A 19,478-nucleotide genomic window follows, 5' to 3' on the forward strand; every position below is an offset into this window, starting at 1 on the left:
AAAAAGCATTGCAGAAAGAGCTTAAATTTCTCTCTCTTCCTTTCAATCAATATCTGAGGCAAAGTTTCATCTCTAGGGCCCTTAATGGCAGGAATTCCTGGAGCCAGCAAATGAGTAATGTTAAACCTATGATTAGATGATGAGGCCATCAAAGACACTAGACCCTAATGCTACATTCCAGTTTATTCTTGAGAACTGCAGTAAAACCAAAGGCTAGGGAAGAAAGGATTGTAAGTTATTCCTTTCCTCAAGTAAAGGTTTCAAAAGCTGTTAAAAAAAAAAAAAAAAAGAAAAAAGAAAAAAGAAAAGGTTGCATGACATGAACATAAGGCTCAAAAGCTTTAATGGATCTTTTGGAATTTTCCTGGAAGTCAGGATTTAACCATTAGGTAACAAATTTTTCAAGTACCCTGCTGGAGAGGGTTTGAACTTCAAACCCTACTGAGGATTCCTGCCAGGGGTGTATTTTTCTTTCACTTTTCCTTAACCAATATCCATCCTGGCTAATAGGGAAAAAAAAAAAAAAAAAAAAAAAAAGGAAAACAAGATTTAATGATTTCCTTATGACACAAGCTTGAAGAAATGCAACCTACGGACTGGCAAACAGCAGGTAAGTTGGAACGCCTCCCCCCAGAATCAGTTGTAAATGTTAATTATTTTCATCAAAAGAGGATCTGAATTTCAATTACTCCTAGAAACTCATTTGTTTTTAGTACATTTTTGGTGCATGTTCTCAAAGTGCAGCTGTGAATGCTCAAGGAAAACTACAAACAAGTTTTTTTGTTTTTTTTTGTTTGTTGTTTTTTGTAATAATGTTAAAAGTTACCCTAGGCATTTTGCATAACAACTTGCAATGCGTTTAAATAGTATCTTAAATCTGTGGGGAATTTGATAAAAGGTATGCTGTTAATAAGTCTTTAGAACTAAAAAAAATGGTGAAGATATTGGGACCCGTATTTGCCATTGTATTTGCCTTGTCTTACATAAAATGAGAAGAATTCTAAAATGTTTGTTGATAGCTTATTACTGGCAGTTTAAAGTAAAAGGATTTATATAAGAATTAGCCAGTAACACTCTGTAGAAACAAATAAAATCAAAATTGAGATGTAAACAATCCAAACACCATGAGGAATTATTTTAGTTTTAAATATTCTACTTGTGAGAGCAATTCAAAATGTTAATTGATTCAGATTTCTGAGGAACCAATTACTGCAATGGTAAAAAAAAAAAAAAAAAAAAAAATATAACCACAGCATTTTTTTAAAATAGAAACATTCTGCTTCTGACAGGTCTTGAGGAATACTTCAGTCATGTTCCTCTGCTTTTATGTACTGATAGCTATATAAAAGCAGTATTTATGCCACTATACCAAAGCCACTGGTGAAGTATGGTTTAATGAAATCATTAATTCAAGGACAGATTTTAATATAAAATTAGGAAAACAATATTATATTCATGTATTGTAAATAAGAACTGGCTTGAAAGAGAATTAATATGCAGGAAAAGTTCATAAAATACATCCATACACTTTTAAAAGCCAAACGCAAGTATACTTTGCAAACCCTTTGACTATAGGGCAGTATGCAGAATGTGTATATATATATACATATATACATAATATATATAAAATTATAAATCTACAACCTTTATGCTACCAGAAGAGATTAATTTGTATTTTCCTATACTGAAATGGAAGAATGAAACAAGCAGCAATACAGAATTCCTGGGCTGGCAGTAATCCAGCACTGTGCTAACTACTACAATTAAAACCAGAGAATGTCTTACCTGCGAACAAAGTAGCATAACAAGTTCAACCACTGAAGTACTCGACTTCATACAAACCAGACCTGCAATAGATAGTCAAAAGTGAATTTAAAATATTGCTGATATTTAGTAATTATAGCTAAATGTTTTTAGAAAATCCTTAAAATCTCTGTATTGTATTTTTTAAAATCACTTAAATCCACTGAAACGTATTTCAAGCACAGATATCTGATAACTTCAGATTCAAACATATTTAAATGTTCAGAAACCATCAAACATCACCTAGAAAAATACACCGGAATCAGGATATATATATATATATATATATATATATATATATATATATACTTCTTTTTGGCATTTAGCTCAGTTCATTATTTAGCAAAATAAATAAATAAATCTACCTACCTACCTATATCATCCAAAGCAATTCAATATATGATAGCATAAAAAGCAATCTTTAAAAATTAAATCCTGTAAGTGTTTAACCTGATCAGATATTAACTGGGAGATTATAAGGCCTCTGCACAGAAATTATTTTAATTCTCATCTGGCAGCTGTTTTTCCTGTAATTGAAAGTTGAGGAATAATGAAAGGTGCACACATGTGAAATCTAATTCTTATCATTTAGAATCCATACTTTGTTTTTCTTGAAAATCCTGAATTATGCAGCGTAATCAGTGTTCACAATTTTTACTTAATTTGAGTAATCATTACGTAATCACATTAACATTTTGCAATACTTTTTTTTTTTGTGTTTTTTTTTTTCAACGTTGGAATACTGATTTACTTTCGGAGAAAAGGATACCATGTCTAGGTATTTAAAAGATACATCGTGAAAAGATGAGGAGGAAATTACACTTCTACTTTTAACTTTGGTAGCGTCTGGGTTCTAAAATCACATGGGCAACACATTGATATCATGGCTTAGGGCACGGAAACACTTTGTTCGTGTCATAAAAATGATAAACACAAATAATAAGGCTTACAACTAAGGACCAAACAGGAAGCTGAAAAGCAAGCTGATGTGCTTTAAGTAGGTTTCAACAAACAGCGATTAGAGACAAAAGCACTCCTACACAATAGCGCGGATATTTATTGTGGGTAGCGGATAAATACCCTTTTGTGCCCGTTTTGCTAACAACCCCATCCTCATTGTACAGTAACACAGAACACGCTGTAAGAAGCCACTAGGATTCCATTCTATCAGATAAACGAGCAGACAGTTAACTAATGAAATAAGAGGCAGATGTGAAAAGCTCATTTAGGAAGACAATTGCTGTAATTGATCAGCTATTCTCATGCTCAAGTGCTAGAGGATCAGAAAGATTAATGGGATACTTATCACCTGCAGGCTACCTCCACTGTTTGAAAGCTGACAAAGAAAATCCAAACAGGAGAGCAAACTCCACAGTTAAGCCAACGCAGGTATCACAGATACATTAAATATTTTATCAGAGAATGTTCACTGTTTTATTGTGAATCCACCTCATATTCTATAACATTAACAAACACCTTTCCTGTCACGTAATTAACTTCTTTCAAAACCAGACCTCATATGTATTAGAACACGATCTAGACAGAATAATGCACTTCTTCCATGCTACTTAATTCCCAAGCTACAGAATTCCCATGCTGCAGTCTTCTAAATGCTTATCTATCTTTATCTTCTGATTTCATATCAAAAGAGCAAATGGCTCTAGAATAAGCATGATACACACTTATGAAAAATAAACCAATCAAATTACATAATAAAGGTTATATAGCTGCAGCAATTTTGTTGCATCTTGACCACGTTTTCTTAAATAAAAAATTCGCTGTAAAAACTACACTTATAGAGATACATATAATGAATACTTCCTGGATTAATTCATTAAATTAGAAGTTTTTATCTTTCAAAGACAGTTGGTAATACTTGTACCACCAGCTTCAAACAAAATTAAAAATAAAATAAATAATAAGCTTGGAGCATAGAACAAAATAAGTATGCCTAAAATGGTAGAAAAACAGGACAAATACTTGTTATTGTCATACAAATAACAATGATGATCTAGTCTTAATAACATACATGCTGTATAATTAATAAAACAGGACTCTCTCTTTGAAGGCAATGAGAATTACTTTAACGCAAAGTCTTCTATTTACAGTAGCAAGAATGTTAATACTAAACTTTGTAAAAGCCTAATGATTATATGGGCTTGAATAAAATGTTTGTCTGATCTTAAAATCAATGACTTTTGTCTGTTTGTCCGAACATCAGTTGATAACTTTTTTGTATACCAGAGCTAATCAATTGTGAGCTTGGATGTAGTCTTCTAGCATCAGAGGGAGGACTGAATTGATTTTGGTAAAATTCAGAAGAAGAGGATACAGAACTGACATCTGCTTAGCACATCAGCACATCCATTAGTTGTAATCAGCTCTGTATTGCCTGCTGATGAAATAAACCACTAATAACAGACATTAACACCTCTCATAACCAATAGCATTTGAAATTAGACGTTTGTGTGAAGATTTTTCAAGTAAAAAATAAACAACTAACTTAGAAATTGTGGCACTTTTCACTTGTGAAAGTAGAGAAGGAAATAGGAAAGCCTCACAAAAGAGGTTCATTGGGAAAAAGATGGATTGCCAGTAATACCCTTTACAGAGAGTTCAGCCTAAGCAGAAGGAACAGCTTGAAGTGTGTGATTCTCTAGTTAGAAATAAGCAAAGATAGGACAAGTCATAACAGAAAAATGGGGAATCATACACATCTCTATGAGTAGGAAGAAGGGTAGAAGCAGAATTACTTTATATTCACCTTTTTTCTTTAAGCTTTATACTGTATATTGCTTGAAGTAAAATAGAGTATGGAAATGTGAAAAAGAGCAGGGGCACCATTTCACATCATAAGTCTCTTGCTTATCAGCTTTCTATTCACACTTCATTAGAGTAGATGTTCAAAACATCTACTCAAAACATATGAGGGAAACTGTGTGCCCTCCCTTGTATGCTCCACTTCCTCATTCCTAGCTGCCAAGGGCTCTATTTTGTGTCCTTGTGCTTCTTCCCATTTTTGCTTATTACTGATTAAGCAGGAAAGGTTTGTAATACTTTTTTTTTTCCTCCTCTGTTACACAAAGCACAATTAATATTCACCTGTCAAAGGTGTTGTAGAGTCAATAGTAGGGGATGATAAAAACAGGACAGATCCATTTGTGATTATTCGGAAAAACTGACAATGTAATCTCTGGTTTATGAAAATCCCACATAATCGAAAGCGTAGGAGTAAGTTAAGGAGGAACCACCATACCTCTTCTATTGAACTAACATACATACATGGGACAAAAGGTCGTTTTAATAATCTTTTGTTTTCAAGTTTGTGCAATCCTCTGTTCTAGGAAGTCCAGCTATATTGAGTGCCTCACTGCTTTAGGCTTGGTACAGACACTAAAATAATTTATTTCTTCAGACAGTAGATATTCTAACAGGCAAAAAACAAAGGAGAATGAAAATGTTCTACTGTCACTGTACAGGCAGAAAGGCAGAAACTGGTTGAGATATCTTCACAAAATCAAAAATCAAAAATAGAATCACGAGAAAGAAAATAATGGCTTCTCTGATTGAGGAAAGCATACAGATCAATTTTCTGTTTTCTCCCCTACTATCCCCCATTTAACTCCAATGTGAAGTATTTGCAATTCAAACTAAAACTGTTGCCTGCATTCTTCAACTGCATATAAGTTCTTCCTATACCATCTGTATCAAATGCCATTAAGGAAGTTAATGTAATTACCAAAATACAAGTGGATATTTCCTGCATACAGCGAGGTTAAAAAGGTCACTGTTTAACTGAATGGAGTACTTGCTCTTTATATTTGCTGTTCTTAGTACTTTTCTTCATGGGCTATTCTCAGTCCATTAAATATAGCCATCAAAATTCAGCAATTTGATGGCAACAATGACCAACATATATGGATGTAAAAACTGGGAGAATCAAGTGCATGACCTTAGCTAATCTGGAATAAATGATGTATGCCTGGCAATTATCTTGAAATGCTCTGGTTTACATGACTTCTTTTTCAGTGTTCTTCTGGTGCCCCAAAGATATGCTAATTATTTCTTTTCAGTATGACTTATTAATGTCTAAAAAAAAAGATTAATTTCAACATTACTATTTTAGTCATGCCTACGGCATAGATGAAATCACGGGTTCAAAACCTTGAAGTCCCATGCTGAACAAGTCAGTGTAAATTTCTATTTTGAATAAATATAATGTAGGCTGATAAAATAATTTATTTTAAAAAATCATTATGAAATAAGATCACATTTTTTAACTTCTTTTTATTATTATTAATACAATGTGTGTATGAGTCTAACTGAATACCACGACAATTTCATCTGGTCTTTATCAAAAAGATGAAGATAAAAGATAAAAAAATAAAAAAGATAAAGTCTGCATTTTCTTTCAGTGATTTTACTTTGTCAACTTAAACTCTTATTGGAACTAGAATCAATTGTAATATTAGGAAAAACAAAAAGTTAAATATTTTAAATCTTATGTTGAACGTATAAAAAAGATGTGATTAACCAAACTTTAGAGCCTGCAGAAGCTGCAAAAATCTTTCACTCACTTATAGCTGTGACTTAACTGAAAAGTCTCAGGTATGGTTACAAAAAAGCTTGAAAAAGTTTACTCTGTTAAGCCTAGTTCACAGAGAAAAGTTGGCCTCACAGAGAAAACATTATACCATGTCATGAAAACTACAGGAGCTTGGTATAGAAAATAAAGCTTGTGATAAAATAAAGACATTCTATTGTATGCATTATTTTATTAGCATATGAAATGTGCATAAAATGTACTTAGAAATGAGCATAAGGTCCTAAAATTAAACAAAAAGATTCAGAAAGTACCAGAATTCTATTTTTTACTTATATTTTCATAAGGTCAACTACTTTATACTTCCTACTGATAGAGTTTTTCATGTACCTTAAACAAAAATGTATGTTGTTAATATTGCTCATTAGTAATTAGTACTGGTAATTAGTACTGTATCTGTTCCCATAATCCTCACTGTTTTATATGCCAAGACACAGAATAGGAATTTTCCCCAGTTAATTGATGAATTTACGTCTCCATTTTTGATAAGACTATTACCTTTTACTCCTTTCAAATTTTGTTAGCAATGGTACAAAAAACTTCGATGACAATTCATGCTGGTGACAAACACTAAAGCATGTTTTGGCTTTGACAACAAAGAAAAAAAGTGATCGATATTTTGGTTGGAAATGCAAGTTTGTTTTTGCAGAATCTCTTTATCCTGCCACCAGAATCATGACAAATATTTTCTTGAAATATTTTTCTAAATCCAAACTGGAATCAGAGAAATAAGCTTAGTATTTTTTTTTTTGACCATTAATTAAAATTATTTGGATATTTTAAATCTCCATTATTCTTTCTCTGCCATATGTTGTCATTCGGATTCATGGTTTTAGTCAACTATCAAGTTGCTGGCAAGTGCATTAAAGATCTGAAAAGTATAGGGGGAAAAATATAAAGATAACTGAAAAGTTTGTGAGCATGTGAAAATATAAACTAAAATGAAAGATTTTCTTCCTCCAAGCAAAGTGATTATTAGAAAATAGAGGTGCCAACCTTTGCCTAGGAAAAAATAGAGGCATCAAAACTGCACCAAACAGTGAGAGACATCCAATTTGCCAGAAGAAAAAGAACTAATTTAGTAGCTACAGGTGATGAATGGGCACAATTTTTTTTTTTTTTTTTCAGTTTTAAATGACTTATAGTACAAAGGACTGCAAAGTGGTCAAACTTTGTATTTGGTAGACTATTCTTCTCAAGGAAGGAGAAAACAAGAGTATGAATGTAGGAAGACAGCAATTAGTCCTCCAAAGCAAGATGTGTATACAGAATATAATGTTTTGCAAGATTACACTCAAAATTGTGTTTTACTTATATATGTATCATACTTTGTAGATGTTTAAATTACACTAATAATCATCTTAGCTTATGAAAAGAAAAAGTTGGCAAATATTCAGGAATTGCAGAAAATCTGCAGATGGAAATCACAGCCACGTTGCATAATAATAATAGCTCCACTTTTACTAGATAAAAGAAAATAATATTCCAAAGAAAATATACTCACTAAAACAACAAAGTTAGGCTAATGGTTTTAACAATTCCCTTCAGTAGCCTTGACTAGCAGAACACAACATTATCACCAACTTTAGGGACAACAAAGGATGACTGCATTAGTACTCCAGCCTATCCTTTGTGTGGGTAGATCTCCTTTACAGAACAAAAGATGACACAGAAAAACACGATGAATGTGAATTTGACTCAGTGCTTTTAGAGTTGATCAAGAGTGTTATATTTCCTACAAGTTATCAAATAAAATACCTTAGAAATACTATCAGAAATCTCTGGAACTCATATCTTAAGATAAATACCTCAACTGATTATTTATTAAAAGATAAATACCTCTTACTGATAGGTCAATCTAAACAATAGATTTTAATCTGTTGAAACCCAAATCAAACTTTTCAGTCCTTTTAGTCAAATTTGTGAAATAAATCAGATTTAATGCTTGGATAAAATGTAAAATTTTAACAATGCTATGTAATAGTTTCTGGAATTGTATTCCTGAAGGAAGAAAACCTATACTTCATGACTGCAGTTACTAAAAGGAATCTAAATGGGGACTATAAAATATCCCGACAGAATCACAGAGTGGCAACAACTCTTGAGAGCACATCTAAAGAAAGAGGATTTATTACAATGTATATGATTGACATTTTAAAATTACACATTTTTGTACTCTGATCCCATATGATATTGACAAAACTGATTCTGGTGCCACATTACTCTGAAGAGTCTAGCCTTACACTGATGTGAGGAATTTTTTTCAAATTTCCATTAGCGTTAATGGGATGTACAAATAAATTCTCATTCATCAAATGATATCATTTAATCTATACAATAAAATCCACCACCACTATTCAGTTTAATATCTCAGTGAAGATTTTCAAAACGGATCCTATTTTTCATTAAGCACCTGTGGTAATTCTTTTGTTGCCCAATGGTCCATTCAGAATGACTCAATACACGCATTTGTGTTTCTCTGTCCTCTTAAAAACAGGATCACTTTGGATGGGTCTCTTAAAGTATCTATTCTGATGTAGTGAACTAATATGCTTTTTTAATTGCTATACTATAACTGATTTTAAATTTATATAAACCTATCATGTATCAATTGAGAAATTACTCTATTTAGCAAAATGACAAAAAATTATTCTCTTAATATAAAAAAATGACACAAATGTTAATTATAAGAAACCAATTCCCTGTTAAATTTCAGTACAACATTTTTTTTTTGAATAATATGAAACTTACCATATACTAGAATTTAATTTAGAAAACCAATGTGTTTCCTTCTCTAAAGTCCTATTCTAGACAGTGGGTCAAAACAGCAAAACCATTGATCACACTTCACTGCATCTGATCAGATTAAAACACCTCTAACCTTGAAAGTCTCTATAAAATTGAACTACTGTTTTTCTGTTGAAGTCTACTTCAGTTTCAGGTAGATGAGTAACTTATACAATTTTTTATTTTGGTGGAAGCCTGGAAGAACTTAAAAATAAACTGCATTCAGACAGAGGTTCTGGAAAATCCAAACTTCTTATTTATCTAGGAGGAACCTCAATGGAGACTATTCCAATTATTACTATTATTATTACTATTATTATTTTGAAACACCTAACAGCCCCATAGGCAAATGAAAATATGATCTTGAAAGTCTTCTGATTCTCCTCTTTATCCAATGATTTTGTTGTTGACTGCACTTAAACCTGTGGCTAAATTTCTGCCACAGCTACTGCCCTGGATATTTAATTTCAATAGATGGAATAAGAAAAAAAGAATGGAAAATGTCATTTAAAAATTAATTCAAAACATAAAGTTAAAAGTTAAAAAGATTTTCCAAGTTCTGTCATATGAAAGTCTCTCAAGACTTACTTTCTTGATCATGTTGTTATTTTTAGGAATAAGTGTGAACAAAATTTACTAAATTAAAAAAACTGATAGTGAAGAAGTTGCCATATGTTCAACACATCTGTGCAAAACAAAACCAACCAACCAACCAAAAAAAAACCAACCAAAAAGCTATTCTATGTCATACTTGTCTCTCCCCATTTTCTTTTTTTAAATGAAGAAACTTCTACCTCTCTTTTCTCTCTCTTTTTTTTTTTTTTTTTTCTCGTTCTATCACCTCCTCTCAAATCTGAGTTACAGGAAATATTTTTCAAAAAAAATTACCTCAACAGTGAATTACCATCGAAATTTACAAGCAGAAATCTGGACTTGAATCCCATTCACTAACACAATCAAATATGTATACATTAGAGCTTCACTAGACCTGTGATGCTTTCTCTTCATCTCAGGAACCTTTTTGAGTTCTTTCTGAAGCTGTCAAAAGTGACATCTTGAACAAGGTGTAACATAAGCATGATCCAAAATGACAGTTTCTAAAATACCATGCTTTCCTTGAAAATCCAACAAAAGAATATATTTCAAATGCATTGAATGTTATATTTTCCTTAGCTTAGAAGGTTTTTGTTTTTCTTTTATTATTTTTTTTCCTTTGGAAATTTATCAGCTTTTTCCTTAGCCTCAGCCTGTAACTTATTCCTATTTATTGCCATATTATCCCTGCTAAATTGTTTTCTTGTTTTTTTACTTCTCTTTTATTAAAGACAGGAATTGCTTCCTTTCCCCCCCCCCCCCCCCCCCCCCCCCCATTTCTTTCTGTCACATTATTTCTTATTAAAGGTGGAATATTGTTATCATCTCATCATGGCTTCGTACAACTGAAATGGGCTGTACAGCAGTAAAACTCTTTATTGGTCCTCCTTACTTCTTGTATTTCTTCTGTTTGGCAACCTTTGGCCATACACAGGCCACAAAAGCACATCAGCAAGTGAACCACTGCAACTACAGGAATTACAACATAAATGCCCAGAAGTCATGCAGCTTCATAAATTTCTAAGGCCAAAATGACTATTATTTTAATCAGGTCTGATCTCCTGAGTAGCATAAGGCACTGAATCCCAACAGATACATTCTATATCTAGCTGAGTGAAGCAGTATTTTGTTTAGATGGTCATTGCTACCCAAGAATTTGATAACGGGGGGACATGGGTGGAGGGGTGGGGGAAAAAAGCTTCATTTCCACAAAGGACTTTGCTGACCTTGGTTGGCAGCCATCAGATCTTGCTCCTATTCTGAAGCCCAACTGACAAATGGTAATCATTCTAAAACAGCATCTCTCAAAACACAGAACCATACTGCAGCTACAGATGTCTTGAAATAACTTGCATTTCTTGTGTTTCAGTTTCCTTTATTTACTTGACAGTAACATTGTTACAGGCTCTCCCTAGACCTGCTTTGACATCACTTTGCCATCTTAATTTGACATATCACAACTGTCTCTACTGTCTGACAAGTTCTTTCAGCATGAGGGTCTCCCATTGCAAGAAAATCTCCACAGACAAACTTCACTATTAGTATAAAAAGATTTGATCATAAAATTCCACACACCAACAGACAACAGACAAAAATAAGACATGATATAAGACAATGTATAAGTTCAGCAGTTTCTGGTTTTGTTTTTCTGTGGCAGTAAATGTTGACATAAAGCTAGACTGAACACAGTAAAGACATCTTTATTTTAACTCTCTTAGTCCTTGCAAAAAATAATTCAATTTCTGTAGGGAGTTTGTTAACATCTAGATGAATAAAGCTTGATGGTTAATTAATGCTTATGCTTTTGTAAAGCCTTTTTTTATCAAAAAATGAATCTTGGAAGTATACCTACTTTTAAAGTTCTTCAAATGCAGGGGTTTCTCAAGTTAATTCAAGAGTTTTGGCAGAATATTATTTGTTTGTGCCTTGAAGGTACAGAAACAAGCACATCCATATCCAATAGGATGAACCACAGAAGTGCCTTTAAATCATCAGGTCAAGTAGGGGAGTTTTGTTAAGCTTGGTTACCAATAAAAAGGTTTCAATCTGGGTGATAAGTAGACAGAAAGTGAAGGAATATAGAACAAGAAACTGTGACCAGCCCTAATGAGATTAGTTTTGTAAAGATACGGGATGTAGAGATCAGGCTACAGGGAAAAGGATTATTAAACTATACCTCATGAGAAATACATCTTTCAGGGCAAAATCGGATACAGAGATGTTATTTGCACCCTATAGTTTATCGGTTAGGTAGTTCTCTGGAAAATATTGCTGGGATAATAAAGTAGATTGATTCCATTTTTAAGCCTGTAGAGGATAAAGGGTGGGGCAAATACCAGCCTAACTGTTTCAAGTCCAAAATCAGGCAGAGTCCCCTGCTGAGTTCTGAATGATGAATTAAGTGGAATAAGAACCGGAGAACCTCTGCCTGTGGGGAGCTTCAGTCACAGCATGAACATCCTGTAGATAGTGAATACCTTTTTGGCATACCACCTCGTTTTTCTTTGGACCTGGACAGTGGAGGAGAAAATAATGAAAAAAAAGGTGGCTGTTCTTAAAAAAATTGTACTTAGTCCACTGTTATCATGCACTACTGTTGTATACCTGATATGGTGAGTCCACCTACAGGTGATGTTACAGCAGTGCTCAAACATGTTAACAACTTTCTCAAGAATCATAAGAATCATTCAAAAACTATTTCCATGAAATAACATTAAATAGATCTCTTGATATATATATATATATATATTATTTTTTTTTTCTAGTAGGAGACAAACTTTAAAAAGGAAAAAAAAATAAAGGAAAATTATCTTCCATGAAAGTGGAAAGTTAGGACAAGAAGGAAGAAAAAGGGACATCTGACCTTGATTGTATAAAGACATATGAGGAATATGAAGTCATCAGGGAGGATATTCTATTAGAGTAGAAGGCTAGTCCTTTCTAGCCCTAAATGGCTTGCAACTGGCTAGTAGTCAAAGGCTACTAGTTCAAAAGTTCAAAAACTTGAAAAATAGACTTGTGGAATAATGCTGAAGATAAGTAGGATCTGAGGACCATAAACAGCTTCTTGTCTTAGGTTCCACTGGCTCCATATATACAGGCTCCAGTATTCTGTGCTTTTCTTCATGTGCTTTCAAAGAACAGCAATTGGTATGGTTTGTTTTCTAATCATGTTATTTGTATAGTAGCACTTTCAATAGTAATTTAATAATTTCCAACATTTAGTGGCTTCTGTGTTTACAAGGACAACTTTCAGAACTTTACTTAACTACCAGCATTTGTTTTCCTGAGGGCATTTATTTATTTATTTATTTATTTATTTATACTTCTGTATTTTAATATATGTAGTTGATTCTAAATTTTACAATTAATCACATTTTCAGTCTTTTTTTCTCTTTTTTTTTTTTTTTTTTTCTCTTTTCTCTATTGAAAAAGCAATAGAACCTAGGGAAATTCTACCTAATGGGGTCTACACACATTTTGGATTTTAAAGATGCCCTGATCATTAATTAGTGTAACAATGATAATATAATCAAGGGCATATAATCAAGGTGCCAACAACTATTTCTACCCTTAAGTTACACTGGGACCACACAAGCCAAAGACAAAGGAGAGGGCATAAGCAGTTAACCTCTGTTACATAGTCTAATACATCTTAGTAAGTGTTCAATTCATTAGACAGTGGCTCATATGTGTAATTAATTATTGGCAGGTTTATGTTCAAGAAGGTGACAGATGCTATGCATTTTCTAGTTGCTATCTGGATCTCTCATCTATAATGTTTCCTGCCATGTTAAACATCTGTTCAGAACACACTTCTGAACAGCACAGGAATTTCAGTAATTCAAGAGTTAAATCTCCAAATCAGATCAATGTGCATCCTCTTCACTTTCTGGTATTTATAATGATGTCCTTTTAAAAGCATCAAAAAGGAATATTATATGAAAGAAAAATGCTCTGTAATTGGTGTGGGGGTCTTTACAATTTGAAGATTTCACTGTGGATAAATAACGAATACTTCTGCTGTGCTACTTGCTCTTCAATTTTTCATCTGAAAACAAAATTGGGGATCTTACATTACAATAGTAATGTATTCTGAAAAACAATGTGAAAGATGTAAAACTTTGAAACTTGACTCTGCTGGAGTGCATGTAAAAAAATAGGTAGATCTGAAAATCTACTTAACCTTTCATCATTTTGTTGTTCCTACCATAAAGACATCTAGAAAACTGGTGTTATTTTCTGTCTCCACGAATATTGGGCTCAGCAATATTCTTTAGACAAAATCACCTTCAGTCCCAAAGCATTTGGATAAGCAAGAATAATGTGTGGAGCCTTCCAGTAAGACACTAAGAGTTAATCACAGATAGAGAATTTATTACAACGAATACATCAAATTCCAACAGCCTATAAATAGGAGTTTGAAATTCTTTATTATTTTTCTGTTTATGAAGAGATTACAACATGTACAGGTAGGATTTCAATCATCAGTAATAGTTTTAATCATGCATTGGAGGATTTCAAGGGTTTTCCTGTTCTGTTTAAAAACTAGCCTGAAAATGAAAATACACAAAAAGCATTCTCACAGTGCAAATCAACACTCCAAACTTTTAACAATAAAAACTTGTCCAATGTTGTTAGTAATTATTGTTAGTACTTAGTAATTATTGTTAGTAATAGTGAATGCTTTTTAACCTTTCTGAAGAGAAGTGTTATCCGTAACTCATTATCATTCTGACCTAGTTATATAAACAATGCTTACTAAAAGTTTTCAGATATTAGTGTGATTTCACCGGGATCTTTTTGCAAGTATTTCCAGTGAAAGAGAAAAAGTCTTATATCCACTAAAAACCACACATGGAAGTATATGTATGGCTATGCATTCATACACTGAAATATGAGGACCAAACTATAGCTGTCATGAGCCTTATATGTGGGTTGTCTGACTAGACAGGCTTCTTCACGCAGAGAAAGTCAAAATTGTCTCATAGACCATACTAAAATGAACTTCAACGTGATAATTAAAGAATTTCACTGAAAAATAAAAATCAGTTTTATATATATATATATATATAAAAAAAAATCAGGAGAGAGTCTTATTTCATGGTGGCTTGAACAGTGACCATCTTCAATGCCTAAAAGCCATGATATATTCTCAACTGTATCTGGCCAACTGCGGAACAAGAAGAAAAACACCTTTTCTTACAGATTGCTGCAGGTAGCTAGCTGACACTGAAGACTGTCTGTCTATGACCACGTAAACAAACACAGTGATGGCAACATCAGAGAAAATTAAGGTCAATACAGACTACCATTATGTGCAGGGTACGGCACAGAGGAAATGGGGATTCATGGGTTCTGAGGCCACAATAAAACACCAAAACCAATACAGCAGATACATCATATTTTTCCTCTTGAGAAGCTGCACGGAAGATTTATATTTAGAATGAAAATTTAAACCACTTAAAGACTACAAGTAACATTGATCTCAATACTTGATGATAAGTCCTAGTAAAGTTTTCCATCTTATTTACCCTCATTATGCGTTCTGTTAGTAGAAAGATTAAGATACCTGGTAGTATCTAACTTCTTTTGCACATGTGGCATGAGGTTCTCTCTTATCTTTGGTACACTGGATAAATCCAGATGCTTATGTTGTAGTTCATGGAGTTTATCTCCCATTCATCAATCACTCTTGTACCATGCTCTTTTTTTCCCTCTGCAGTATGTGCATATCATTCCTGAAATACTCACTATAGAAACAAATGGTAGCGGTTTTACTGAAGTTGTGCACAGAAATGAATCTACTCTTTCTAAGCTTCCATGGATTGGACAAGTCTTTGCTGCCTCAGCATGAAGCTAAAAGAGCTCAGAGTATGCCAATTAATATAACAACCCCTACATTCTTGTGTGGATTCTTCCCTCACCTCCTAGATATATCTGTCTAGATATAGTCTGCTCTTTGTTCCTAGATATCCAACTCAGCATTTGGCTGTGTTGAAATGTGCCTATTTCTTGAGTTGCAGTTATTCCACAAAATGATTCAATATCTCTCTTCAGCAAAATGCCTTTCTTCTGATTTTTTTATATCATTGTCTAATCAGTTAGCTTTGCCAGAAATAATTCCATGGTGTAGTTAAGACTTATTAAAAGTATCAAAAAGTGGATCAAAAAGTGGCTTACAGAAATTTCAACATTATGAATAGCTTCAGTTTTACTTAGGTGCAGTTAATTCTATTTAAAGCAAATTTTAAAATCATAACACTATGTTTATATTCCCTTTCTCTCTCACTTGTTAATGTTTATCTATTTATTTATTTTGTTCAGAATGTCAGTTACTTTCTTTGCTACAGACTGGGAAGCAAATACAAGAAGTCTGATTAGTTGAAAGAAAACACATATAAACACAAACAAAAATATTTGGGATGTGCCAGAGTGAGATAAAAGAGTGAGAGAACAAAACACAATGAACAGGAAAGGAAAGTTGTGCAACTGCATGCCATCACTCCACTTTCTAGCATCTGTGCTCTTGAGCACAACAATAATACAAAGGTGCTGAAAAGTTTTCTAAGAGAAAACCAAGGGCCACGTTAAGCACCAAATAGGACTTTTTTTTTTTTTCTTTTTTTCCCCCCCTCCAGAAACTATAAAGGACTTCCAGACTACTACAGTATTTCAGGAAAATGATTATCCTGTTTCTCCTAGTACAAAACTCAGTATTGTTCAAGGAACTCAGAAACAAGTTGTGCCACTATTCGTAGATGCCACAGTGATGCTGCACTTGTGGTCTTTGGGAGCTTTTAAAGTAGTGCCATTTAGCACTCAAGTTCTATCTGCGGTTTCCAAAGGAATGTTTTGGGCAATTTTTCAATTGTTTCAAGAAGTCTCCTGTCAAATAGTATACAAAGCTAGTCCATCACCACTTACTTCTATTGAATATTTTCGTAGGGCCATGTGGTGAGTTAATGAGGAGAAACTCCTATCAACATTTAAACATTTTCTGTTTCATCTGATTTGAATTGTGTATGTATCAGAAACATATCAAATGTATGTCAAAGAATTTGTAAGAGCTCTTTTGGAGAAGGGGTATCTGGCTGGCATTCTACCTAAGTAATCACACAGGAAAATAAAATTAGAAAAAAAAAAAAAAAAGTAATGTTTGTTTGGTATCTCACCAAAGAGAAGAGAAAGGATCATGTGTGACTATGTGTCAATCTTAGACTTATTCTTGCAGTTTAGGATACTCCAAGTACAGCTGTACTAAAAATGTTTCTACTTATCTGCACTCGACAGAGAGAGGATATAACTTTTCTTATGAATACGCATCATATTACAGTTGCCTGTAACATTTTCACCTAAAAGCTAGAATGTTGTAATGCACTTTGCACGGAAGGTATTTGCAGACCATATGGAAACTAGAGTTAGTGAAAACATATCTGTGCAAGTGTTAAATGGAACTCCATAATGAGTATGGCTAAGTTTAAATATATGACCTACACATATTGCATGTTTGTTTCCAATTAGATTCTATACTGACAATTTTAACCTTTGCAACTTCTGTTCTCTGAGGCATTGAAGAACCTCAGTTGATGAACCACAGTAATACTGGACTGTTTTTGGCATATTTTGTATAAAGCTATTTGCAGTCAACTGCAAATCACAAAAAACTTTGAAAAAAGAACTGGTTTGAGGAGAAGGGGTAAAGATGAGACCTATTTCAGTGAGTAAATGGGTGAAGAGTTTTACCAATAGCAATGCAGTGTCAGATTACTACTTGATAGGGTTCCTCTTCTATCAGTTACATTTGTGAATTTACATGAACAAACATGAATCAATGATTTTGAGTAAGAGTAGCTTTAGTATTTTGTCTAGAATTGACCAGATCCTTGGAGCCAGGCCACTTCAACTCAACACAAAAGTTAAGAAGTCACTGCTTAGATATCGAATATCATTTCCACTAAAAATAAATCAGCCAAAGTCTTCCATGATACACGTTAAAGGAAAATGAAGTGGCACAGTATAGCTGCAAGATTTTTTTTGCCAGAAGTTTGAAACAGATCAGCTACTACAAAAAGGAGAAAACATAACTCAATTGTATACGCTTCTCCAAATACCTATATTAATAATGCCTATCTCCCAGCATCAAATATTCCAGAAAGTTTGCATAATTAACCTGCTTTAGCAGTATCAGATTATTTTTTCTGTTCCCTTTTCTTTTGTGCTCTCTTTTCAGTATGTAAAACCTAAGCTATAAAACTGCATCCTCTTATAAATTCTCAAATTACTTAGTAATTTTTGCACCCACAAGCACAAAAGTACTAGGGAGAAACAGCAAAAAAGTGCACATCCTTCTTTTGCCATCAAGGATGTCTGAAAGTTTTTAGATTTTAACAAAATCTGATAGAGAGAAGTTTTATACCATATGGAGGTTCTGAATGACAGTAAGAGGTGGGAAGGTATGTTTGTGTTTCAAGCATGAAAATTCAAAAGAAAAGGACACACTTTATAGAATGGAACAGATATATTTATGGTGATCAGTTTGAAAAACAGCACCTTCAGATTTGATTAAATGAAGTTTATTTGTTCTTTTTTAATTGCTGTAAATAAAACCTTTACATACAAAGCAACAGATTAAACTATTTCATATAAAACTGTCAAGCTAATTGCTACTTTCCAGTAAAAAAATCAAGTTTAAATTATCCAAGCCCAAAAGGAATTCTACATACTCAAATATCTTGAATTACTCTACTAATAATCTCTGTTTTGCAGAGTCATTATATAGAGAGCACTTTCAAGGGACCTTTAGTTAACACCTTTAGTCACCACCTTTAGTTATTGGTAAACAATGACAGGAAATTTATCGAAGTAAATCAGGTAAAGGATTAGGAGAGAATTTAGAATTCTCTTTTAAATGGAACTCAGCTAGGTAATACCAGTTTAGTTGAGATCAAGTCTGCAGTGAAGAAAACAAAGATGAGAAGAAGTACACGGTGACTGTAAAAGTTACTCTGTGAGTTCCTTGTTAAGAAGAAAAAAGTCCTACTGCTTTAGAAAGAGTGAACAGAAATACAAGTCCTGAGGCATGCAGTGCACAAATCTAACCTGTGATTAGGAATTAGAAATGAGAGCAATTGAAGAAAAAAGTAGATACAACACTAAGGAAAGAGTGATGGAAAGAACAGTAATTTGGAACTCAGTGTTTGGTTCATAAACAATTATTCCTGAGAATGAATTGTATGGCTGAATCATAGAAGAGACAAAATTTGGAAAGGCAGTCAAAGCGGATATTGGAATAATGCTACTGCCAACAAGACCAGATCTCTGTCTGGACAGCAATGAGATAGACTCATACTGCCATGTACTGTGGGGTTCCTGTGGCCTGTAGCTTTTCAGTCTTGTCATACGCTGGAAAATGTTGGAGCCCTGTCCACACTACAAATTCGACCAAAAGATGAAGTCAGAACAGCACTGGAGCAGAAACTTTTAATCTATAAAAGAGCTGAGGTGAAACTAAGACAATTGTATTTGTATTCTATAAATACTATAATGCAATTAAACAATTGTCAAACAGAAAAGCATAATACTGCTGCAAATTTTGAAATCAACTTTACTGAAATGAAAGACAATGAAATACATCAAATATTTTACAGTTATCCCAATGTTCTCACTGAATAGCTCAGCTTCAGGTGTC

The 19,478-nt window shown here is 33.3% G+C and overlaps 1 protein-coding gene across 10 annotated transcripts in view; it reads right to left on the reverse strand.

The window, feature by feature from the left end:
- NBEA (neurobeachin) overlaps positions 1 to 19,478 on the reverse strand; it is a 514,211-nt gene that overhangs the window by 269,815 nt on the left and 224,918 nt on the right. For 9 of the 10 annotated variants that reach the window (XM_040543716.1, XM_040543666.1, XM_040543691.1 and 6 more), the window contains one exon: positions 1,786 to 1,847. In XM_040543716.1, coding sequence (XP_040399650.1) covers positions 1,786 to 1,847 — 62 coding nt within the window. Of the gene's footprint in view, positions 1 to 1,785; positions 1,848 to 2,168; positions 2,278 to 19,478 lie in introns of those variants that run through there. The other variant, XM_040543701.1, reaches the window with a different exon arrangement.

This window comes from Cygnus olor, chromosome 1 (assembly GCF_009769625.2).
Source record: "Cygnus olor isolate bCygOlo1 chromosome 1, bCygOlo1.pri.v2, whole genome shotgun sequence".
Classification (NCBI taxonomy): Eukaryota; Metazoa; Chordata; class Aves; order Anseriformes; family Anatidae; genus Cygnus; species Cygnus olor.